Source organism: Populus nigra, chromosome 9 (genome assembly GCF_951802175.1).
Source record: "Populus nigra chromosome 9, ddPopNigr1.1, whole genome shotgun sequence".
Taxonomy (NCBI): domain Eukaryota; kingdom Viridiplantae; phylum Streptophyta; class Magnoliopsida; order Malpighiales; family Salicaceae; genus Populus; species Populus nigra.
The window spans coordinates 2,620,785-2,646,296 of record NC_084860.1 but is presented as its reverse complement, the minus strand read 5'-3'; the positions used below and the strand labels follow the sequence as shown (position 1 = coordinate 2,646,296).

Genomic DNA, 25,512 nt, shown 5'->3' with positions numbered 1-25,512 from the left:
CGATGTTGATTCATGACTGGAGGAGTTATATTTTCCCCTAAAAGCCTTGAAATGCATACAAGTCGGTCTCTTGTTCTTATGTCAAGTAGTGAAACAACAATTCCTTCTCCTAAACAACCTGCATTCCTTTTGATGCAGGAGCTAGAACTGTACTAGCTTTCAAATAAGTAGTCCTTTTCTTTTAATATTTTATTTATATAATATTTATAATGGTTGTTTGGCGGGCTAAGATCTGTTGTTTTCAAGGCTCGTTTTCCATCCAAGTATCTTAATTAGTAGCAATTTCAATTATGGGAAAACGTTAGTGAATGCCTTTCCTCAAGACAGTCTGCAGATCAAGCTTTTCTCCACTCGATGTACCCACTGCTAAAATTCCCAACCTGATTCTAAACAACTGATCCTTTCTGCCTAGTGTCAAGGAAGAAATCTAACAGCATCATCATAAGGAATGCTATATGGGTGGTGTTCGTCTGCTATTCTTTTATGGATATTTACTCGACCTACATTATGTTATGATGCTTGCTTTGTCTTGCCTTTTTCTCCTCTGTTCCTGAGCCACAAATATGCTAATGATCAGCCATGTTGAACCCACAGTTGGAACAAGAACGGTCACCATTCCTTTTCATGAGAGCCATTTCATCTCCTCCATTCCTTGCATTCTTGCGTCCATTAATTCTCCATATTATCCAATGCAGTATTTTGCTCTTCCTGGAGTAATTGTAATTGCGCATGCTGCGCGTGAACTTTTTTTTTTTTATATAAAAGTAATTGTATTACAGGGAAGAAATTATAGGGGTACACCCCAATATGTATAAAAAAGCTTGTTACTTCATCTAATCAAAACTAAAAAGAAAAAGAAGCCAAAGTTAAAAAAGAAATTGAAAAACATACAAAAGTGATTGTGAAGACAAATAACAGATGAGCCGATTAACTAGTTTTTAAAATTATTTAACCTGTTAACTAGTTGATTACATATGAACATGTACTAAACAAAATTTTGAAATTAACAAGAATAACGATATCTCATGACTCTTGAAGGCACCAAATGGATTTGAAAGTAGTTGAGATGTGAAACCTTGGTTCAAGCTCTACTAAATAGGACTAGACCAAATAAAAAATGTTTTTGTAAATATCCTGATGAGATTGGTAAATCTAATGAAAGGCTCGGTTATTTCTCTTATACTAGATGAAGTAAACTTAGGCTAAGAGGGTTAACCGAGCAAGTAGATACATAAATTCCTTCCTTTTTAAGTGTTTATATGCCCACTAAAGTAGATGACACCATGTTAAAAAGGTCAATCCATAAAGGTTATACTTGTGATAGCACCCTAAACTATAGCAGTAAAAGGGCATTGAAAGAATAAATGTTCATTTGTTTCAATCTATTACCTACAAAAGATACATACCGAAGAGAGGATGATTTGAAAAGCATGTAGCTTATAAATAGTGTTAAGATGACTCATAGAAACAAGTTATAAAATAAAAAAATGTCTCAAAATAAAACCTACAAACCAGAGAAAATGATGCATAGAATTTGTAAGTCTATAATCTATAAAAACCTCTCACGTCAAGTCAATGAAAAACCTTCCTGATAAGTGACCATTCTACATATAATGGTATGGTAAGGCAATATGAGGTTAATACTAGAATTCTTCGATTAAACCGTGTTAGTCAACATAAAACCAATTGGCTGTTATGTTCTTGTGTGTTAGGTTTAAATAAATTTTTGGTTCATATCCTTTTCTCTTTTTTCCTTGAACTATGTTCCAGTGTTTTTTTTTCTGATTTTTTTTTAAACTTCGTACCTTTAAATAAATTGAAAAAGTAGCACAGGGCGAATTTTTTTTTCTCTTAAGAAACAGCACCACTGGCAAGGAAATGCTGGTGTTTTTGAAAAACCACTGGTCCCAATAGTGTTTTCTTTCAAGCTATTTTATTGTAGTAGACTATTTTTTCTAAATATAATTTTATTTTGATCAGTATAACTTTTGATTTAATTATTGGATCGAATTAAAATTTTAATAAAAAATTTAAAAGTTTTTATTTTTTATAAAGTTAAAATTTTATATTCATCCAAATGTGGGAAGACTTTCAAATAAGTCTAAGAAATTATTGTTTGGGATTTTCAGTAATTTTTTAGTTGATTTAAAAAAAAATTCTATTTGATTTGGAACTCTTTTATTATGTTTTTAGTTTTATTTAAGATGTTTTTTTTTAGTATAAATAGGATTTTTATCTTGTATTTTAGGAGATTACTTGAAGAGAAATATTCATTAATAAAATTTTGAATTAAAGTTTTGTATACTACTCATGCAAATTGAAGCAACACAAGAAAGACAACAAACATAAAAATACAAAATAATGCTAAATAAAATCACATACAAACTCTAATTTATAATTTTATAATGGAAAATATCTTTTTAAATAATCTATATAAGAGGTTTACAATTCCTTCAATAAATCTAAAAACTTACCTAAACTAATAATAAAACCTAAAAATAAAGGAAAAGTAACAAAAGTCATAAGAAAACAAGGAAAAACATCTTCACTAAAGCTGAAAAAATAATAAATGGTTTTTTAAATTTAAATAGAAAATATAAAAAATTATGAATAGTAATTTTTGAGCTCTTTTGAACTCTAATGAGTATGAACTTTTTACCCTAAAGAAAACAAAGTCTTTGAAATTTTTTACCAAAGGTATAGTCTAATCCAACTGTGTAATTGAAAGTTATACTCATTAATATAAAGTTGTATATTTTTTTAAAAAATCTCTTTCATTAATTTTTTTTTTGTTAGAAGAAACTCGTCATCAAGTTCAAATTGTTTCACATGTCAAATTAAAACTCTTCAACCCATTTGCTTTTTTCTTTTTAAATATATAATAATTTTAGATATCAACTTTAGTGTTTTTATCTTAAAATTTATATAAAAAAATAATTAAAAAAATACTATTATCCGATGTCAAGGATAGCCCAAAAGTTTTCATATCCAAAATTGGAGCATGTCTGGACCCTGGGCCAAGAAAGTGCGAAACTCTCTTTCCAGTTTTTAAAGCAATTCATATAAAAACAAATTGAAAAATGCATTGAAAAAGACCAATTATCCGATCCCACAATTTCAATGTCAATTTTCTCCCTTTTACCCGTTTAAAATCAAATATCATTGTTAAATGATTATTGTAAATTCATCAATTCCTGATTTCAATGTACAATTAACAAAAACCTAAACTCCATAAAAATTATTTTTCCCTTCTCAACATAAAAACTTTGCCTATCTCTCAGGGGTAATGTAGATGCTTCATCGATCATTATAAAATTAATCATAGGCTTCTTGGCCTTTTCATTTTTTTTATATAATATAAGTACTTATATGCTTTTAAAAAACTATGTTCCTCGGGTATAGAGGCATTTTTTATATTTTATATTTTATAGCACGGTAAAATAATTATATTGTCTTTGAAATCAAAATTTTCTAACTTAGAGGCCTTTAAGGGCTAATTTGTACTTTCCTTTTGTGGATTAAATAAAAAAACAGAAAGTTAGCTTGATTAAATAAAAAAAATTAAATAGTTTTTTAGGACTAGTACATATATCAATTCTTTCCCTTTTGAAGACTAGTAACAAACAAAGTACCATTACTAAACTTTTATGTTTTTTTTTTAATTTTACAATCTCAATTATATGATTTATGATTTTGTAGGACAAATCAATTACAATTTCTCTCGTAACATGCACAATAAACTAATAATAAAGTCTACTAAATATTCAATTTAATTGCTTCTAAGATGGAAGCACATAAACCATTCATGTTTTACCTAACCTTGGAATAAAAAAAAACAGTTAGATATGTAATCCAGGGATTAAAAAGTAGATAGCTGATTAGTAAACTGAACAAGAAATCAACGGTGTGCTAGTCAACAACTATGGAGATTCAGGTGATTTTAAATTTAATAATGGTTGTTTTTTTTAAAAAAATTATTTAAAAATATATTAAAATGATATTTTTTTATTTTTTAAAAATTAATTTTCCCATCATTTTATCAAAATAATCTAAAAATAAAATAAAAATATTAATTTAAAATTAAAAAATTAATTTTAAAACACAAAAATAAACATACCATCACCTCCTATCCTTCCCTCCTCCCCTTGATACCTGTTTAAAAGAACTCCTTGACTCTAGGAGGACCAACGACCAAACGATAGGACCCCAAAAGTCAAAATAATATTTTGCTGACAGCGGCACGTGGCTTAAGAAAGCATTTAGAAGTCCAATACCAAAGAATTGTCAGAAAAATATGTAAATGTACATTTGTCTTATCTAAACACCACGCGCGCGCAAAAAAAATAAAAATTGAAATACTTACTGTCTATTGAATCAAAATATCCAAAATCTTAGATATAACCATAATATAATATATTATCAAACTAGTTTATTATAAATTAAAATCAAACTTAAAATAAAAAAAAAATTGAGTGGCCTACAAGTAGTGTACGCAGTATACAATGGAAAAGATGAACTCATTTGACAATGTGGTATAAATTGAGATTTGTAAAAATTTTAAAAAATAATTGTTTAAAATTAATTTTTTATATTTTTAAATTGTTTTAATATACTAATACCAATAATAATTTGTTTTTAAAAAATTATTTTAATATATTTTTAATAAAAAACATTTTAAAAAATAATTATTATTCATTTTCGAACAGCCAACCCATAAAACAAAAATCCCACAATAACCACTTTTTTCACGTAACTTCTCTAATGGTCCCACACTTGTCTGAAGACCTTCTCCTTTCTCCGCAAAGCAACATTCAAATTGTCCAAAAGCCAAGATCCAATTTCCCAATAATGGAAGCTGAAAAACTGTTCCTGCTTTTTTCTCTTTTAATGCTCCAATTCTCATCTTGTACATCCCACGACTCCTTAAAGACGAACCAAACCATTAAAGAAGGTGACCTTCTTATCTCCAAAGGAAATAACTTCGCACTGGGATTTTTCAGTCCAGGTAGTTCTAGCAATACATATCTTGGAATTTGGTACCATAAAGTACCAGAACAAACTGTGGTGTGGGTTGCAAACAGGAACGATCCAATCATTGGTTCCTCTGGATTTCTCTTTATAGACCAATATGGAAACCTCGTTCTCCATGGGAAAGATGACCAAAAGCTTCCTGTGTGGTCTACAAATGTTTCAGTGGAAGAAAATGATACTTGTGAAGCTCAACTCTTGGATTCAGGAAATTTGATATTGGTCAGGAAAAGAAGCAGAAAAACTGTATGGCAAAGCTTCGATTATCCTACGAACATCCTGCTTCCTGGAATGAAACTGGGGCTGGATCGAAAATTAGGAATTGATCGGTTCCTAACATCATGGAGATCAGCCGAAGACCCTGGGTTCGGGAACTTTTCAGTTAGGATCAACGCAAATGGCTTGCCACAATTCTTCTTCTATAATGGTAAAAAGCCAATTAGTAGATCTCCCCCTTGGCCATGGAGAAGTCAGATGAGCTTATACAAAAGCACCTTTGTAAATGATCCAGACGAAAAGTACTTTGTCTACACTGTTCCTGATGATTCTTATCTGCTAAGAATAATAGTGGATCATTCAGGACATGTAAAGGCGTTAACATGGCGAGAAAGTGATGGTCAGTGGAAGGATTACTGGAAGACCCCACTGTTTCAGTGCGACTATTATGGACTGTGTGGTGCTGATAGTACGTGTGAACTTACCAATCATAATAGATTTGGATGTGCCTGTTTACCTGGGTTCGAGCCCAAGTACCCAAAGGAATGGTCTACGAGAGATGGATCTGGTGGTTGTGTCAGGAAGCGGCTACAGACGTCTTCGTTGTGCGATCATGGAGAAGGGTTTGTGAAGATGGAGAATTACAGTCTTCCGGACACTTCTTCTGCAGCTTGGATGGACAAGAGCAAGAGTCGTGCAGCCTGTGAACTGGAATGCAAGAGGAATTGTTCATGCTCTGCATACGCAATCATTAGAATTCCTGGAAAAGGGGAAGGTTGTTTGACATGGTACAAGGAATTAGTAGACATCAGAGATGGAAGGAGTGAAATTTATGATCTGTATGTTCGTGTTGATGCATATGAATTAGGTACCCTTTTTCTGCCCAGTAACAATTTCGTAGAATTTTAATTTCAAATATTGATTTATAACAGCTTTTCAATGTTTGCCACTGCTCTAGGATGTAGTTAATATGCTCTGTACTGCATGAAAGAAACCACTGATCTTTATTCTTTTCACTCTCATGCAGCTAACAATACGAGGAAGTCAAATGTTTCTCATGAAAAAACGATGCTGGTCATTTTAGTACCATCAATTGCATCATTATGGTTTCTCATTAGCCTATCTGCTTATTTGTGGCTCAAGAAGAGGGCAAAACAAGGTAAGACAAGACTCTCTAATCTCTGTTTGTTATGCTGTCCCAAGTCACGTACTTATCCTGCTCTTGTTGTGGGGAGAAGTTCACTCTTTGCTTCATGATTGGAAAAACAACTAGGTACTGAGCTGCAGGTAAATAGCAATTCTACTGAACTGGAATATTTCAAGCTCAGCACCATAACGGCGGCCACTAACAACTTCTCTCCAGCTAACAAACTCGGGCAAGGTGGTTTTGGCTCGGTTTATAAGGTAGAGTTTCTGACTGCATCTAGCAAAAAACTATATGGCCTCTCAATACTACACATTTGTTTTTCTCTAATTTGAATAATCATCTAGATTAAATGCTACATGATTTTAGGGTCTGCTAGCTAATGGACAGGAGGTTGCAGTAAAAAGGTTATCCAGAAGTTCAGGACAAGGAACAGAAGAATTTAAAAATGAAGTTATGGTAATTGCAATGCTTCAACACAGAAATCTTGTGAAACTTCTAGGTTATTGCATTCAGAACGAAGAACAAATGTTAATCTATGAATACTTGCCAAACAAAAGCTTAGACTCGTTTCTTTTTGGTAAGTCTTTTTCTGTGATTATTGCCCTGCTTTACACTAGTTGTCAAATTATAGCTGGCTGAAAAGTAATTTTGTTAACAGATGAAAGCAGAAGATTGTTATTGGTTTGGCGAAAACGCTTTGATATTATTGTTGGAATTGCTCGTGGGATTTTATATCTTCACCAAGACTCCAGGTTGAGAATCATTCACAGGGATTTAAAATGCAGCAACATTCTATTGGATGCAGAGATGAACCCAAAAATATCAGATTTCGGAATGGCAAAAATATTTGGAAGCAACCAAACTGGAGATAGGACAAGGAGAGTTGTAGGAACATAGTAAGTACCTTTGCCTAAAACAAAGACCAAGTGACAAAGAACTATCCATGTTTACCAGGAATACTAAAACTTCAGATTCTTGTTTTTCTGATGCAGTGGCTATATGTCACCAGAATATGCTGTGTTTGGAAACTTTTCTGTAAAATCAGATGTTTTCAGTTTTGGGGTCATGTTGTTAGAGATTGTGAGTGGCAAGAAGAACAATAGATTTTATCAACAGAATCCTCCCTTGACCTTGATTGGATATGTGAGTTATAACAGAGCTTTTTGTCCTCTTGGCTGAATTTAGGTTGTCTGCTCTCATTTCTTGTATGCTAATGATTTATATGAACAACACAGGTGTGGGAATTATGGAGAGAAGAAAAAGCATTGGAGATAGTGGATCCATCACTGACGGAGTTGTATGATCCGCGTGAAGCCTTGAAATGCATACAGATTGGTCTACTGTGCGTGCAAGAAGATGCCACGGACAGACCATCTATGTTGGCAGTTGTTTTTATGTTGATTAGTGAAACAGAGATTCCTTCTCCAAAACAACCTGCATTCCTTTTTAGCAAATCTGACAAATTTCCTGATATAGCCTTAGAAGTAGAAGATGGACAGTGTTCTGTAAATGAGGTGACAATTACTGAAATTGCTAGTCGCTGAAGAAAGTAATGAAAGATTAGAGCTGTCTGAATTTGAAGAACAGTTTCAACCTCCCTAAATAGTCATGTTTTCGCTTTGCCTTCCCCTCTCTCCTAGGGACATGAGTTTTAGTTGGTTTTGGAACATCCTTAATTTACTACTGAAGAAACCAAGTAACTTGATCGTTCTTGCTTGGAATTGCTAAGAAGAAAGAAATTTTGTTTTCGGTGTGTATGGAAGTTCACTGAAAGATACTAGAATAGAATGTAAAGATTGAAACAGAAGTTTGAACTTTGAACTTTGAACTTTGGATCTTGGTGTTGTCAGCATGCAGGCCAACAGGTGGAATTGAGTCGGGTTGTTCCTTGTCATCTTCTTCTTCCTCAAATATTGTATGAGGTTGTTTTGGAGAAGGAATAGCTACTCAAGAACTACTCAACATGAGAACAACAGCTAACATGGAATGTCTTCTCATTGCGTCTTCTTGCATGCACAAAACCGTATCTGGCAAACTACCCCCTGGCCATGAAAACACCCAGGAAGACCCAGACACTAGTTTTGTAAATGATCAAGATGAGATATGTATGACATCTGTTGTCCCTCCTCTTATACAAAGACAACATTAGAGATGAGTTGATTTGTCACTCAAGGAGTTGTATCATCCTAAAGAAACCTTGAAATGCATTCGAATTGGGTTTTTTATGTGTGCAAGAACATGCAATGAACAAGCCATCTGTTTGATTTAAGTTTTTTTTTTTTTTTGTATCTGTCTCATTTAATTAAAAAGACTTTACAACTAAAGATTGGAGTTTTAAGTTAACTGTTTTGAATTCTAAATTTAGTCCTAGATCCACTCACATAATTTTAAATTTATATTATAAAGTTGCACGAGTATGAATATGATTAAATCAATTTTTATACAGACAATAGTTTTGTAAGACCCAAACTTTTAGCCAAAATTCAAGCCCGGGTTAGCTCAAACTCAACCTAAATTAACCTAGGTATATAAAGAAAAGTTACAAGAGAATTTTAGTTTTTTCTTTTCTAATTCTTGTGGCCGTCATAACTCTCCTCTCATCAAACCAAATATTTTAATTTTTGATCTTGAGTTTTTGATTTAAGAAAAATAGAAGTAGTAAATAAGTGATTCTCTTTTATATTACTTTCGATTATAGGTTATTTATGGAATGATTAAAAAAGATATTAGGGTTTATAAGGATTTGAAATTTATGTTGTTAAAATTGATTTATGATTATTAAGGGTTTAATGTTAGGTGATTATTTAGTATATTGTTAGAAGTAATGATTTGTGAGTTGATTTGTTTAAATTTATTTTTATTAGTTAAGAAATTCATTTCAACCTTGCTGGAAAATCTGGACATAATGGTCTTGAGGTTGAAGATGACGAAATTTTATTTTGGTCCTTGATTTATGAAAATTATAGTTTAGTCCCTATACTTTAGAAAAATTATAATTTTACCCCTAAATGTATTTTGAGATTCTGAAGAGTGTTATTATGAGGTTAAGGATGATGAATCTCAGTTTGATAATTGATTTAGAATATTTTCAATTTGGTCCCTCAATTTCAGGAATTTACATTTTAGTCCCTGAAATTTATGAAAATTACATCCCTGGTTTGTTCTAGACATAATTGAGGGTGGTTTATGTGTGAAATTTCAGTATGGTTATGTATTTACAGTTTGGTCCTCTAATTTTGGTAAGCTTATGTTTTGGTCCCTGTTTTGGAAAATTATTGTTTCCGTCCCTAAACTTAGGATACTAAACCTAGTTTAATTTTATGCATTGGTATCTTTTATTCGTGTTGTTTTGGGTTTTTTTTTCATTATATCTCGTACATTGTTATATGTTTTCCTAACGATCCTCAATAGGATTTTCAAGTCTTTCATTTGACATTCCTTTTAGTTTTATTTTTTTCAGGTGAGTGGAATAATCTTTAATATGCATATAATATAAATAAATATGTATATTGATTATATGATGAGTATGACTAGTTAATTTCTTGAATATTTATATATGTTGTTTTATTTTCCAAGTACTCATTTATTCTATTTGATATGATATACCTTTCTTTGATTATTCTGTGAATATCTATTATACCTTGATATAGGACTTGTCACTAACTCCATGCTAACAAAGAGTAATTAGCCTATGTGCACATAATATTCTGTATACCTAGCTGATGAGAGAGGCATCAGTCTATGGCTACTGATCATCCCACATCTGGTTACCTTCAGGTGTCATCTAATCACCTTTGAGTGTCATCTGGTCACCTTCAGGTGCTATCTAATCTCTGACATGTATTCCACTACTTTATGATAATATGCTTAATATGTATATTTATATCAAGATAAATGAACTTGCAAACTATTAATATCTAAAATATATATTAAATGTTATTCCCTCACTGAGTTGGTTGAACTCACCCCTCATTTTTAATATTATTTAGGTTCTTAATTTATGTTAGTAGGTGTACTTTGTTGAGTGTTCCTACTTCTTTAGTTTGGTCTGTATGCCTTGCTTGTTTTGCGAGGTTTTCCTTTTAGTTTTGATTTGATCTCTTAGACACTCCACTATTACCCTAATTTAATTATGTTTGGATTTTTGACAATCTAATGAGTACTATGGATTATTGTTTTTGTCTTAATTACTGATGAGAAGTTTTGAACTATTATTTGGTTTCATTAGTTTTGAATAATATAATATTTCTGAAGATTATGAAATGCTGTGTTTTTTTCAATAACTTGTTTTTTTTTATATGTCTGTTCTGAGACTTAGTGTAGGTGAGGTGTCCTTTCGACACCGCTCCTGCATTGCCCGTCATGGATCCGGGATTCAGGTCATGACAAGTTCAATTGAAGAAGTAACCAAATAATTACAACAACTTGAATGTAAAGTAAACTCAATAATTTAGGATAAGAAAAGAATACTTACATTTATAGATTGATTCATATTTTGATTACATCTACGAATTAGAACTCTTGGATAATAGACATCTTTTTGGTATTTTTAGTTTATAGAATTGAAACTGCAAGCCTACTGATTACAAAGAAAATTGCAAGCCTCCTTGATTATCGCTTACAGAGTTATCACCTATGGAATTATCACCTACAAGCTATTGCCTACTGGTTTCAAATTTGAAAGGTCTTGAAAACTAGATAAAATTGCAATGTTGATGATGATCTTCCCTACAATCTTCCTTGTATAGTGACATCAATTATTGATGATCTCCCACCTTTCAGGGTTCTCCACTAACAGTCTGTTAACTGTCGATAATCTTCCATCTTTTAGAGTTATTTCCACAATTTCAAGTCCATAATATATGGCTTGTTATACTTGCTTGTAGAGTTAATCATCTGTGTATATTCCTTCTTTTATATGTGACAGGAACCCTATCTTCTAAGTTTCTTTCAACTAATCCAATTATCAAATAATTATCATATTTCTCCTTATCTATTTCCCGTCAAATTTTATAGTATAACACCATCCATGTTGGTAATTTTTACATGATGAATCATAGTGAAACAAATATTCCTTTTGAAAAACAACCTACATTCATTTTTAAGAAACCTTGTTGTGATTTTCAGATACTTTTGGATGTAAACGAAGCAGACAAAACTATATTCATAATATTTGTCTTTGCTTAACTTTTTTGCATATCATGACTTCTGTGATCGTGACATGGTAAAAACTAATATAAGCTCGTTCTAACATGTTTATAGTGGTAATTTTTGCATGAAAAAGAATGGCATGGCTATTTGTTTCTCTCTTTTTGAAAAATCAACGTCATCAACCAGTCTAGTGCACAACTCATATATAGTCCTATAAGTAATGATCTTAATGTGTTTTTTTTTTCCTGAAATTGATAAATATAAAAGCAAGAGAAAAAAAGAAGAGAGAATCTGAAATAAAGAGAGAGAGAGAGAGAGAGAACCCGAAGTGGAAGAAGAAGAAGAGAAAAGAGAAAAGAAGAAAATATAAAGAGATTTGGAGAAATAAGTGTTTAAAGTAAGAGTTATGCTTTAATGTGTATAATTATGGTATTTAACTTTGATTTTGGTTTTGTTAAGGTTTAGGATTTTGAAGTTTGTGTTTTAGCGTTAGATTGATGGATTAGTTGAAGTGTTATAGGTAAATTATTATGGGTTTATTTAATTATTATGGTTTTTGAGGTTTTGGGTTAAAATTTGAGACACTACAAGAATTTTTAGATTTACCGACATAATTTTCTATAAGTATTTATTCTCATAATTCGTCGGTAAGTTTCCTTGCTGACATGATCATGGATAAAAATCATCTGTCGAAAAACTCTCATTAGTGATTTGTGGTCTGTCGGTAATAATTTTACAGATGCATTTACTAATGTACAAAGTAGGGGTGATCATTTTCGGTTCGATTCGATTTTTATTTATAAAAACAACCACACCAAATTTTTTTAAAAAAAACCAAAACCGAACCGAACCTTGTTCCAACCGACCGGTTTCGATTTGATTTTCTATGTCAAAAACCGAAAAAAACCTATATTATTTTTTAACATCCAAAAGCCACAAAATCAAACCCATCTTCATCACCAGTAGCCCCCATAACAATGTTGAATCCATACCGGCCTTTTCTCAAGCAAATAGCCTTCTACAGAACCACAAAAACACATCATGCTCTCTTACAGTAATCAATCACTCCTCACTATCACAAACCCAAAAACCTACATCACCGAAAACCATACTCTCAAATACAAACCATTACCACCACAATAAACACTGTCAAGTGCCCACTGCCACTTTCTTTACCCATTTTCCTTTCATAAAAAAAAACACATCAATTGCCAACAACCCAAACCATTAAATTAAGCCCAGCCCCCCCTTACTGCCTCCACTAATCACCTGTAAATTGAAAAAAAATCTTACTGTTGCTGAGACTTAGGGATGTTGCTAGGATGATAGATCTGGAGATGATTAAAGAATGAAGATTGGAAGGTTAGGTGTGGCGTGTGGGAGCTTAGGTTGGGGTGGTTGAACTTTGAAGAACGAAGAATTAGTGTTGTGAAGAATTAATTGTGTTCTGTGCTGTGTGCTGTGTGCTGTGAAGAATTAATTGTGAGACGTAAGTGGACTTGTGAGAGCTTGGGTGGGGGTAGTTGAAGAATGAGTAATTAATTGGGTATAGAGTCTGTAGACTTTTTGAGTGTTGTGGGAGGCTGTGCCGTTGTGAGGATTGAAAATTTGAAATGTGGTGTGGCCCGTGTGGATTGTGTGGCGTGTTTGTGACTGTGAGGAATGAGGAGTATTTATACATTTTTTTTAATTTAAACCGGTTCAGTTCGGGTTGCTTGGTTTAAACATTATAAAACCGAAACCGAACCAAACCAGAAGTTTTTCTAAATATTTTAATCGGTTTAATCGGTTTTTTTATGGTTCAGTTTTTTCAGTTAATTGTTTTTTAGTTTTCTCGGTTATATCGGTTTTTCGGTTTTTTTGCTCACCCCTAGTACAAAGCATGCAAAAAAAAAAGTTTACTTGCTTCATTTCATCGGTACTTCTATCGTTGAATATAACATATCATCGATAGAAAAACCATATGTCATTCCATTTGCGATTTTTTTCAACTGTCAGTACGTCCATTGGTAAATTTGACTTGTAACCGTCAAACAGACCATATGTTATTTTGTTGGTGAGTAAACAATGGCAGTGACATTTGCAGTAATTCTTTTTTAACTTTCTGGAATATACTGATAGACCATGTTCATCGGTAACCCTGTCATTAATAATTTCAAAATATATATATTAAAAAAATCTATTAAACAGAAACATAAAATAATTAAAAATTAAATTAATATAAAATTCAAATATTTATTACAAATTTAAACATTTATAAGTTCAAATACAATTAATCTAGAATAAAGGTGTTGGAGGAGGAGGTCGGTGTAGCTTTTAGCCTGGATCGTGGGGCGAATAAGAGGGAGCACAAATACCACCCATCTGTGATCTCATCTCTAATACCAATTGGTGAAGTTCGGTCATCTCAGCACTGAGTCATTCATAATCAGCAGCAAGACGGGCCATTTAATCTTTAACTTGCTAGTCTAAAATCACCTCGAACTCTAGATTTTAAGTGCTTAGAACTTATTGCGAGCATTTAATGGTTGAAACATTGTGGTCTATTTGCAAGAACTCGGTTGCAGTGTTAAAAAGACCTTACACCCAATTTCTTTTAGGTCCATCAGACGATCCTACCTCCAACCACAAATCTGGATCGAGATCTAAATGGATCTAGGATCCTCGTTATTAAACCAGGCCTGCTGGGCAGGTCGACCCAGTGGCTAGACTAGTCTGAGTTTAATAAAAGATCGGTCGAGGCAACAACCCGACAAAACCCAATCGACCCGGTGAGTCAACCCATGACCCTGGCGGCGAACCCGAACGAGACGCGGTGTTTTTTTTCAAATGTGAGATTTGAAACTCATTGGTATATATACTCTATGTTTCCAAGAAAAAAAGTTGTGTTTTTTCAATGTGGGATAAAAAAACGTTTTGGTTTAAATACGTCAACTTAAAGGGATAACATAGTATTTTTTTCAATGTGGAATTTGAAGCCCTTTCGTATATATACTCTATGTTCCCATGAAAAAAGTTATGTTTTTTCAATATGAGATTTGAAACCCATTAGTATATATACTCTATGTTCCCAAAAAAAAAAGTTATATTTTTTCAATGTGGGATTTGAAACCTATTAGTATATATACTCTATATTCCCAAGAAAAAAGTTAGGTTTTTTCAATGTGGGATAAAAAAAAATTTGGTTTAAATACTTCAACTTCAAAGGATAACATAATATCTTTTTAATGTGGGATTTGAAGCCCTTTTGTAGATATACTCTATATTCCTAAGAAACAAGTTATGTTTTTTCAATGTGGGATAAAAAAACTTTTTTGGTTTAAATACTTCAACTTAAAAGTTAACATAATATCTTTTTAATGTGGGATAAAAAACTTTTTAAAATATTGTTTAAACTTCATTATTTATATAATATGTATAGCCTATATTTATTTAGATTTTTTCTTAATTTTTTGATATGAAATATTAAAGCTTAAATTTTTTAAAAAAAATTTTCCAGGTTGATTCAAGTTGACCCGAGTTGACCCATAAAACTTTGGACCCGGCCTCTTGGCCGGGTCAAACCCCGGGTAGGGTTTAATAACTATGCTAGGGATTGTCACCATATATGTCTTTTAACCTGGTGTTATATGTATCATTGAAAAGGAAAGTCATCAAATTCAAAAAAGTACTAAGTTAAGAAAAAAATGGTTGAAAACAATATATCACAAAGTATTGAGCTTAGTTATCTACAAGTTGTTGCACCCTTTTTTGGTGGTCATTAATCACTCCATCGGACTTGGTTCGCATCCAAAAATCATAGCCTCTAAGAGAAAATTATTGTTAATTAAATATATTTATAAAAAACAATAAATAAAAAATGGATGTAATTGAAAAAGAATTTTACCTTCCACTCCACATGCAAAACAAATGGAATGAAGCCACCGATGTGCGTGGTAACGGAACCGTGTTGTTAGTTCTAGTGCTCTGCACTAGAGTGTGATCGTCACACGAAATGATCAGTCATCACATGCTGAATATATTCTGCTCACCTGACCTCTGAGATGTACGGAGGTCTGAAATCTTTCTAAACCACCACCGAAGACAAACATCTATATTCTAACTCAAATTATTAGGACTACGTGAGACCGTTGATAAAAACATGAACTACAGCTTCATACACATGACTAATGACAATTTATAAACTGTGAGTATCACCGGTCAATAAGAATAAGGAGCAACAAATAATCTGAATAGATTGAACTCATTTGTACATAACCCAAGATGTATGTTTCTTGATTCCATTGAAAACTAATGATGCACCTTATTAAAATATTTTCAGGCTTCATTATCTAAAGAGTACATCATTACTTCATCCACCACATTATGTTAATGATATCATGTCATGTTTTCAGCTAACTAAATTAGCTTTTCAAAGTTGTAATTGAACCCTCAGGCTTCAATTTCTTCCCATTAAAGCTCAAATTAAACTCAAAAACCAATTTTCCTTGCAATTAAGCCCTTAATAAATACAATTAAACCTTGAAAAATTCCAATTGAGTTATTAAACATTCAATTTTGAATTTTTCTTTTCAAATTGAATTTTTCTTGTTAATAAGGCCTTCATGAGTCAAAATTAAACTATTAATTTTTCAACTTTAAATATTTTGATTCTCCCTCGCTAGTATATGATAATTTTCTAGACATTCTTCATGTTCTTTTTATTTATGTATATTTTTTTCATTTTTCTATTTTTTAAAAATGTTTTGTATTTTGTATTTTTTTTTGTATGTTTATATGAGGTCCCAAAACAGAGAACACTGGCTATGCTCAAACTCAATATAGATGTAGAAAAAATAGACTGCAACAAAATACAATAAATTAAGAAAGCAAGAGATCCGTACAGTATTCAAAAACCTCCTAAGATCATGCAGCAAAAAGAGGCACATGAAACACACAAAAAAAAAAAGAAAGTTCGAAAGCTGAATCAACAAAGTAAAAACCACATAGCTTAGATTGGTTAGACCAAACACATGAAAGATCAAATCCTTTCATATTTTTTTGCGTAGCACTGACAACTCTAATTATTTCTCAAGAACCAAAATCAAGTTCTAAAAAACTCTTATATATATATAATAGTCTAGAATCATAATTATTACGTAGATGTCTTTTTCGACGCAATTCTATCTTTTTTTTTTGTGTTTATTATCTTTTTTGTGTTGTTCTTGTATGCGTCTCAACCTCCTACATATTTCTAAAACTAGAGGACGGTGTCGTTTCCAAAAAATCTGGATTGATACTTTAACAAAAACAAGTCATGGCCTAGACTTTGAAGGTTGAAAAGAGTAATTAATTAAAGAGATGCCTAATTCCGTCACGTAACTTCTCTGGAGACTTGTCTGAAGGCCATATCCATTCTCCACAAAGCAAAATTTTACACTTTTCCAAAAGCCAAGATCCAGTTTACTCCATCATGGAAGCTGAAAAACTGTTCCTGCTTTTTTCTCTTATAATGCTCCATTTCTCATCTTGTACATCCCAAGACTCCTTAAAGATGAACCAAACCATTAAAGAAGGTGACCTTCTTATCTCCAAAGGAAATAATTTTGCATTAGGATTTTTCAGTCCAGGTAGTTCTAGCAATAGATATCTTGGAATTTGGTACCATAAAGTACCAGAACAAACTGTGGTGTGGGTTGCAAACAGGAACGATCCAATCATTGGTTCCTCTGGATTTCTCTTTATAAACCAATATGGAAGCCTCGTTCTCTATGGTAACGATGACCAAAAGATTCCTGTGTGGTCTACAAATGTTTCAGTGGAAGAAAATGATACTTGTGCAGCTCAACTCTTGGATTCAGGAAATTTGATATTGGTCAGGAAAAGAAGCAGGAAAATCGTATGGCAAAGCTTCGATTATCCTACGAACATCCAGCTACCTGGGATGAAACTGGGGCTGGATCGAAAATTAGGAATTGATCGGTTCCTAACATCATGGAGATCAGCTGATGACCCTGGGATTGGAGACTATTCAGCTAGGATCAACCCTAATGGCTCACCGCAATTCTTTTTCTATAATGGTACAAAGCCATTTGGTAGAGCTAACCCTTGGCCATGGAGAAGTCAGATGGGCTTCTACAAATGCTTTTTTGTAAATGATCCAGACGAAATATACTTTGTCTACACTGTTCCTGATGATTCTTATCTGCTAAGAACAATAGTGCATCATTCAGGACATGTAAAGGCTTTAACATGGCGAGAAAGTGATGGCCAGTGGAAGGATTACTGGAAGACCCCTCAGTTTCCGTGCGACTATTATGGACATTGTGGTGCTTATAGCACGTGTGAACTTGCCAATCTAAATGAATTTGTATGTGCCTGTTTACCTGGGTTCGAGCCCAAGTACCCAAAGGAATGGTCTGCGAGAGATGGATCCGGTGGTTGTGTCAGGAAGCGGCTACAGACGTCTTCGGTGTGCGATCATGGAGAAGGGTTTGTGAAGATAGAGAATTACTGTCTTCCGGACACTTCTAATGCAGCTTGGGTGGAGATGAGCAAGAGTCGCGCTGACTGTGAACTGGAATGCAAGAGGAATTGTTCATGTTCTGCATACTCAATCATTGGAATTCCCGGAAAAGGGGAAGCTTGTTTGACATGGTACAAGGAATTAGTAGACATTAGATATGAAAGGAGTGAAAGTTATGATCTGTATGTTCGTGTTGATGCATATGAATTAGGTACCTTTTTTCATTACGAATTTAATAGAATTTTCATTACAAATTTTGATTTATAAGAGCTTTTCTAGGTTTCGCCACTGCTCTAGGCTGTAGTTAATATGCTCTGTACTACATGAGAGAAACCATTGATATTGGTACTTATTAGGTGCCGAAGGGGGCAGACTTTGCCATATGTATTGTCACGTTTCCATTGGAGAAGGGGGTGGTTTTTTTTTTCTGGAGTTGATCTTTATTCTTTTCACTCTCATGCAGCTGATAATACAAGGCAGCCAAATGGTTCTCATGAAAAACTGATGCTGGCCATTTTAGCACCATTATTTGCATTATTGTGGTTTCTCATTAGCCTATTTGTTTATTTGTGGCTCAAGAAGAGAGCAAAAAAAGGTTAGACATTACTCTGTAATCTCTATTTGATATGCCTTACCAAGTCATGATTCGGCTCTGGTTGTGGGGAGAAGTTCACTTTTTGTTTCATGATTTTTGAAAAAAACTAGGTACTGAACTTCTGGTAAACAGCAATTCTACAGAACTGGAAAATTTCAAGCTCAGCACCATAACTGCAGCCACTAACAATTTTTCTCCAGCTAACACACTCGGGCAAGGCAGTTTTGGCTCGGTTTATAAGGTTGAGTTTCTTAAAAACTAATTGGCTTCTAAATAATACAGATTTTTTTTTCTATAATTTGCATAATTCTAGTCTAGAGGCTTGATCTTGTAACATGATTTTAGGGTCTGCTAGCTAATGGACGGCAGGTTGCAATAAAAAGGTTATCTAGAAGTTCAGGAAAAGGAACAGAAGAATTTAAAAATGAAGTTATGGTAATTGCAAGGCTTCAACACAGGAATCTTGTGAAACTTCTAGGTTATTGCATTCAGAATGGAGAACAAATGTTAATCTATGAATACTTGCCAAACAAAAGCTTGGACTCCTTTCTTTTCGGTAAGTCATTTTAAGTATTTATTGCCCTGATTTACATTAGTTGTCAAATTATACCTGTCTGAAAAATAATTGTTTCAACAGATGAAACAAGAAGTTTGTTATTGGATTGGCGAAAACGCTTTGGTATTATTGTTGGAATAGCTCGTGGGATTTTATATCTTCACCAAGACTCCAGGTTGAGAATCATTCACAGGGATTTAAAATGTAGCAACATTCTATTGGATGCAGAGATGAACCCAAAAATATCAGATTTTGGAATGGCAAAAATATTTGAAGGCAATCAAACTGAGGATAGGACAAGGAGAGTTGTGGGAACATAGTAAGTACCTTTTCCTAAAACAAAGACCGAGTGACAAAGTACTATCATCGATTACCAGGAATACTAAAACTTCAGATTCTTGTTTTTCTGATGCAGTGGCTATATGTCGCCAGAATATGTTGTGTATGGAAACTTTTCTACAAAATCAGATGTTTTCAGTTTTGGGGTCATGTTGCTAGAGATTGTGAGTGGCAAGAAGAACAACAGATTTTATCAACAGAATCCTCCTTTGACCTTGATTGGATATGTGAGTTATAAGATAGCCTTTTGTGCTCTTGGCGGAATTTCAAAGTTCACAATTTTAGATGTTGTCTGCTCTTATTTACAGGTGTGGGAATTGTGGAGAGAAGACAAAGCATTGGAGATAGTGGATCCATCGCTGAAGGAGTTGTATCATCCGCGTGAAGCCTTGAAATGCATACAAATCGGTCTACTGTGCGTGCAAGAAGATGCCGCGGACAGACCATCTATGTTGGCAGTTGTTTTTATGTTGAGTAACGAAACAGAGATTCCTTCTCCAAAACAACCTGCATTCCTTTTTAGAAAATCTGATAAATTTCCTGATATAGCATTAGACGTAGAAGATGGACAGTGTTCTGTAAATGAGGTGACAATTTCTGAAATTGCTAGTCGCTGAAGCTGTGCTGTCTGAAAAATTGCTAAGACGAATTTCCTTAGATTTGTAATGAAAATACTTGTTGCTAAATTGGGGATTTGAGATTTAACACACACCACCACGAACAACCCAATTCAATGAAAAGATAAATAACAAAGATTTCTGACGATGCATTGGAGATAGTTGATTCATCACTGGAGGAGTTATATTTTCCCCTAAAAGCTTTGAAATGCATACAAGTCGGTCTCTTGTTCTTATGTCAAGAAGTGAAACAACAATTCTTTCTCCTAAACAACCTGCATTCCTTTTGATGCAGGAGCTAGAACTGTACTAGCTTTCATATAATTAGGATTTTTCTTTTAATATTTTATTTATATAATATTAATGATGGTAGTTTGGACGGCTAAGATTTGTTGTTTTCAAGGGCTCGTTTTCCGTCCAATTATCTTAGTTAGTAGCAATTTCAATGATGGGAAAACGTTAGTGAATGCCTTTCCTCAAGACAGTCTGACAATGGGACATGGATGTGCTACATTACAACAGATCAAGCTTTTCTCCACTCGATGTACCCACTGCTAAAATTCCATGACGTCAGGAACAGTTCCTGACCTGTTTTCCTTTTCAAACCAAGTTTTATTCCAGCTAGCATGGTATCTGTAGAAAAATTGAAACTTTGCCACACATAATTCCCTTACTTCTAGCCTGGACCAGAACAAGATTTCCCGAATCCAAGAGCTGAGCTTCACAAGTATCTCCGAGAGCACAATCTTCTGACCATACTGGAAACCTTTGGTCAGAGTCACCATAGAAAAAAGGTTTCCATGTTTCTTGATGGAGAGAAACCCTGAGGATCCATTGATTGGATGCCCTCTATTGGCGTTTACTTTGCTTACTAGCAGTAATTCTAATCAAGCTGAAGCTTGATGGAACTGAGGTATTGATGCAGGAACAAACTGCACGATTGCTCCCAAAGCCTAAACTTATGGTAGCGGGAAAGTATATTTCTTCTTTGGCAATCATTCTCTTTCTCTTGGGGTCGGAAGCGTTGGGGCGGCCCGCTATGAGATCCATGATGGAATTTCAACTGAGATGCTATGATCTAGTGGGATATAGGAATAAATTTATTCCCTACTATCAGTCTAGGCTTTTAGGAGCAACTAACAGTTTGTTCCTACATCATGAATGTGTAGAAGGGGAACCCTAGTTTGTATGTATGCATATAAATAATCTAACAAGAAACGTTGCTTTCCATGTTCAAATTCTTGACTGATCCTTAGCAGCCTCTAAAGATTACTATTTAAACAAATGTGCTAGCTCACAAGTCATCTGTATCACTCTGACATGGAAATTTCATATAAAAAATACCCTCAGAAAACTTTCATATTTTTTTTTAAGAAAAACTATTATGCTGCGGAACCCATTTCAGAAAAACTTTCGTGACCCACAAAGTTTCTGTTAGTGGTCTGTTTTTTGTCTCCTGTTGTTAGACAGTGCTTTTGGTCTAGGATTCCTGTTCTGATTTAAGAACCCTCTGTCAACTTCTTGTCTGCTGTGTTTTTTACTCCTTTTTTGCTTGCGTTAACGATTTATCAGTTTTTTTTTTTTTTCTCATCAAGTGCAGTAAGCTGATCACAGTTTATTCTTTAACAATTTTCAATTAGTCCTTCAATAAGTGAAGGGAGTGAAAGCTAGCATTATTACAAATATTTAGTGGCAACTTGCAGAGCCCGTTACTTCAAGAATCTAAAGTACAAAGACATAAAAGCAGGTGCACATCTTTAACTAACGACCTTCAATGTCAGTCATTGTCACATTCAAACAGCCAGACACTGCTACGTGAGGACTAATGCAAGGTTCTCTGAAAGTGAAAGCAGGCTGTTTCGGAGAAGGAATGGTTGTTTCGCTACTATTAAACATGAAAACAACTGCTAACATGGATGGTCTTTCAATGGCATCTTCTTGCACACACAAAAGACCGATTTTAATGCATTTCAAAGCTTCTTGAGGATGATACAGCACCTGAAGTGATGAATCGACTATCTCCAATGCTCTGTTTTCCTTCCACAGCCCCCACACCTGTGTGATTCATAGCATTAGCATACAGGAGGAGTTCAAAAATTAACTCTAGGTATAGTGCTAGAAGTTTCTTACTAGTCCAATCAAGGTCTGGGCAGGATTTTGAGGATTAAATTCGTTGTTCTTCTTTCCACTTACAATCTCCAGTAACATGACCCCAAAACTAAACACATCTGATTTCAACGAGAATTTTCCAAACACTGCGTACTCAGGTGACATATAGCCACTGCACAAGAAAAATGTGGAAGATTGCCAGTTAATGTTATCATTCTTGATGAAAATCCATGCATGGTATTCTATTAATCTATATCTCTGGGTGAGTAAATGTACTTACTATGTTCCCACAACTCTTTTTGTGTTGTCCAGAATTTGGTCGCTTTTGAATATTCTAGCAATTCCAAAATCTGAGATTTTTGGATTCATCTCTGCATCCAATAGAATGTTGCTGCATTTCAAGTCCCTGTGAATGATTCTCAACCTTGAGTCCTGGTGAAGATATAGGATTCCACGAGCGATACCAACAATAATGTCAAACCTTTTGCTCCAATCCAAGAACAACTTTCTTGTTTCATCTGTAACAAAACATTTCACCTTTTCATTTGAACTGCATTAAACTGATGTAGACTGTCAAATATCGATAAGAAACTTACTGAAAAGAAATGAATCCAAGCTCTTGTTTGGCATGTACTCATATATTAGCATTTGTTCTCCTCCCTGAATGCAACAGCCTACAAGTTTCACAAGATTTCGGTGCTGAAGCTTTGCAATTACCTTAACTTCATTTGTAAATTCTTCTATCCCTTGTCTTGAATTGTTTGATAGTCTCTTTACAGCAATCTTCTCACCATCAGGTAGCACACCCTAAAATCATATTACAGGAGTCAACTTTTACAACTCAGAATAATCAGTTCAAGGACTTGCAAAAATCATCAAAATGAATCATATCAAAGACTAAAACACACATCTGATATAATGCATAGGAGATGACCTTATAGACTGAGCCGAAACCTCCTTGTCCAAGTTTGTTATCTGGAGAAAAATTGTTGGTTGCAGCAGATATTGTGCTGAGTTTGAAATATGGCAAATCTTGATCACTGCTACTTCTCCGGAGCTCATTTGCCACCCAGGTACCTATTTTGAAGATTTAATCACAAAATTAAGCAGAATAATATATTTCTAAGAAAGGCACAAAATGTTGGACATATATAAGCTTCATTACAGGTAACCCGCTGCCAAAAAAGTTTTTGACAGGTAACACTGACAGTCGATAAGAACATCTAACTGCTGTGAATATTGCATAAAACAACCTTGTGTTTATGCTGCTAAAGCAATATTTCAGATTTTAATATTTTCCTAATTCCTTACTCTACCATGTGTAGTAGTTCTTGCTTTGTCTTACCTTTATTTCCTCTCCTCTTACGCCAAAAATAAGCTACTATGCTAATGACCAGCAAAGCTGAAAAAACAGTGGGAATTAGAATGGCAGGAATCTCCTTTGCAAGAAAATCATTTGATTTCCTCGCATTCTCAGCTGCATGAAAGTGAAAATAGTGAGGAATTCAGAATTTTTGTTTCAAATGGCAGTAACCGAAACAAAGCAGGAAAAAAGTACCTAATTCAAGTGCATCGACTCGAACATACAGATCATATCTGTCACTCATGTTATATCGAACTGCATCTATCAACTCCCCATACCATGTCAAACAACCAGTGCCTTTGTCTGGAATATCTACACTTGCGTATGCAGAGCATGAACAGTTCCTCCTGCATTCTCTTTCACAGTCTGCATGACTCATATCCATATCCACCCAGACTGCTGCAGAAGTATCAGGAAGAAATACAATTTCTACCTTCAGAAACCCTTCTCCATTCCTGCATACAGATGAAGACTCTAAACGCTTCCTGACACAACCGGTAGACCCATTTCTCAGCAACCAACCACTTGGATTCCTGGGCTCGAATCCAGGCAAACAAGAACATTCGAATTTATAAGCATCAGTAGGTTCACAAGTACTATACGGACCACACCATCCATACGAGTCGCATTTAGACCGTGGTGCCCTCCACGTCTCCTTCCACTGGCCATCGCTTTCATGCCATTTTACTGCCTTAACAAACCCTGAATGATCCACCAGTAGTCTCACCATAACAAAATCATCAGCAGGGATAGCAGTTGTCATGCCTATCTCGTCTTGATTATTTACAAATTGAGAGTTGTATGACCTCCTCTGTGGTCTCCAAGGCCAAGGGGAAGTTCGCCAGACACGTTTTTGGCCTTTGTATAGAAAGATTTGTGGTGAACCACTAGGGTTGACCCTATATGAGTAGTCTCCAATCCCAGGGTCATCAGCTGATATCCACGATGTCAGGAACCGGTCAAGACCTGTTTTCAGATCCAGCCCAAGTTTCATTCCTGGCAATACATAGTGTGTTGGATAATCAAAGCTTTGCCATAAAATATTTCCACTTTCTTGAACCAAAACAAAGTTTCCTGAATCCAAAAGCTGAGCTACAGAAGTATCAGCTTCCTCCCCTGAAACATTTGCAGACCATACTGAAACATTTCGATTGCCGTCACTATAGAGACTGAGGTTTCCATATTCATCAAATGACAAAACCCCTGAGGAGCCAATGATTGGATGGTTCCTGTTTGCTACCCACACTACTGTTTGTTCAGGTAATTTATGGTACCAAATCCCAAGATATCTATTGCTAGATTTTCCTGGACTGAAAAATCCTAACGCAAAATTATTTCCTCCGGAAATCAAAACATCACCATCTCTGATGATTTGGGTGGTGCTTATGGAGTCCTTGGAAGCACAAAAAATGAATTGGAGAATCAAAAGCAAAGAATACAGAAACAGTCTGTCTGCATTCATTTGAGCTTTTGGACTTGTTTTGGCTGATAATTGTTGTTACTCTTGCTTTGAGGAGGTGTTCGTACCTTTAAACAAGATGATATGCCTTGACTTCTTTGGCTGATAATTACATATCTGCGCTCTAGGAATTTTATAAAATATGACGCAGCACACACACCAAGAAAGATGTTGGATTCTTGAAATCAAAAAATATTCGTCGCCATTTAAGGGCAAGTTTGAATTGGAAGAAAGATCATGGTCATGTGATGTAGTGATCATTTGGAAGTAAAAAGGAGGAAAAAACTATCAAAGCAAGGTAAGTTTATATAAAGAATTTTTTTGCCTATATATAAAAATGAAATTCGTTGTGATTTCCAAGAGTGACGACCTTGGCTCCATTTTCTTCATTTTATATCTCTTAACGTTTATTATGGGGGAGGAATCT

At 34.2% G+C, this 25,512-nt stretch overlaps 3 protein-coding genes across 3 annotated transcripts; 2 read left to right on the top strand and 1 right to left on the bottom strand.

Moving 5' to 3' along the window:
• The first annotated feature begins 4,769 nt into the window (after positions 1-4,769).
• LOC133703308 (G-type lectin S-receptor-like serine/threonine-protein kinase RKS1) lies at positions 4,770-8,639 on the top strand. The gene is made up of 7 exons (XM_062127774.1): positions 4,770-6,112; positions 6,272-6,403; positions 6,518-6,648; positions 6,758-6,968; positions 7,050-7,287; positions 7,384-7,534; positions 7,627-8,639. The coding sequence occupies exons 1-7, from the start codon at positions 4,849-4,851 to the stop codon at positions 7,933-7,935; spliced, it is 2,436 nt and encodes an 811-aa protein (XP_061983758.1). The 5' UTR covers positions 4,770-4,848; the 3' UTR covers positions 7,936-8,639.
• An 8,266-nt stretch (positions 8,640-16,905) lies between these two features.
• Positions 16,906-20,223, top strand: LOC133703635 (G-type lectin S-receptor-like serine/threonine-protein kinase RKS1). Its single transcript, XM_062128252.1, has 7 exons — positions 16,906-18,258; positions 18,511-18,642; positions 18,753-18,883; positions 18,988-19,198; positions 19,280-19,517; positions 19,614-19,764; positions 19,846-20,223. The coding sequence occupies exons 1-7, from the start codon at positions 16,995-16,997 to the stop codon at positions 20,152-20,154; spliced, it is 2,436 nt and encodes an 811-aa protein (XP_061984236.1). The 5' UTR covers positions 16,906-16,994; the 3' UTR covers positions 20,155-20,223.
• Positions 20,224-21,768: 1,545 nt separating this feature from the next.
• LOC133703756 (G-type lectin S-receptor-like serine/threonine-protein kinase RKS1) lies at positions 21,769-25,365 on the bottom strand. Its single transcript, XM_062128396.1, has 7 exons — positions 23,822-25,365; positions 23,609-23,740; positions 23,198-23,340; positions 22,860-23,070; positions 22,544-22,781; positions 22,285-22,435; positions 21,769-22,209 (listed from the first exon to the last, which is right to left on the bottom strand). The coding sequence occupies exons 1-7, from the start codon at positions 25,086-25,088 to the stop codon at positions 21,916-21,918; spliced, it is 2,436 nt and encodes an 811-aa protein (XP_061984380.1). The 5' UTR covers positions 25,089-25,365; the 3' UTR covers positions 21,769-21,915.
• Positions 25,366-25,512: the final 147 nt, after the last annotated feature.

Bases quoted from the DNA above. Each gene is read 5' to 3' on its own strand.
- LOC133703308 (XM_062127774.1), top strand. From the start codon at position 4,849: ATGGAAGCTGAAAAACTGTTCCTGCTTTTTTCTCTTTTAATGCTCCAA. The intron at 6,969-7,049 runs GTAAGTCTTTTT...TTTTGTTAACAG, and splicing joins CTTAGACTCGTTTCTTTTTG to ATGAAAGCAGAAGATTGTTA. The intron at 7,288-7,383 runs GTAAGTACCTTT...TTTCTGATGCAG, and splicing joins AGGAGAGTTGTAGGAACATA to TGGCTATATGTCACCAGAAT.
- LOC133703635 (XM_062128252.1), top strand. From the start codon at position 16,995: ATGGAAGCTGAAAAACTGTTCCTGCTTTTTTCTCTTATAATGCTCCAT. The intron at 18,643-18,752 runs GTTAGACATTAC...GAAAAAAACTAG, and splicing joins CAAGAAGAGAGCAAAAAAAG to GTACTGAACTTCTGGTAAAC. The intron at 19,199-19,279 runs GTAAGTCATTTT...TTGTTTCAACAG, and splicing joins CTTGGACTCCTTTCTTTTCG to ATGAAACAAGAAGTTTGTTA.
- LOC133703756 (XM_062128396.1), bottom strand. From the start codon at position 25,088: ATGAATGCAGACAGACTGTTTCTGTATTCTTTGCTTTTGATTCTCCAA. The intron at 22,782-22,859 runs GTAAGTTTCTTA...GTTTTGTTACAG, and splicing joins CTTGGATTCATTTCTTTTCA to ATGAAACAAGAAAGTTGTTC. The intron at 22,210-22,284 runs GTAAGAAACTTC...TGAATCACACAG, and splicing joins CCCAGACCTTGATTGGACTA to GTGTGGGGGCTGTGGAAGGA.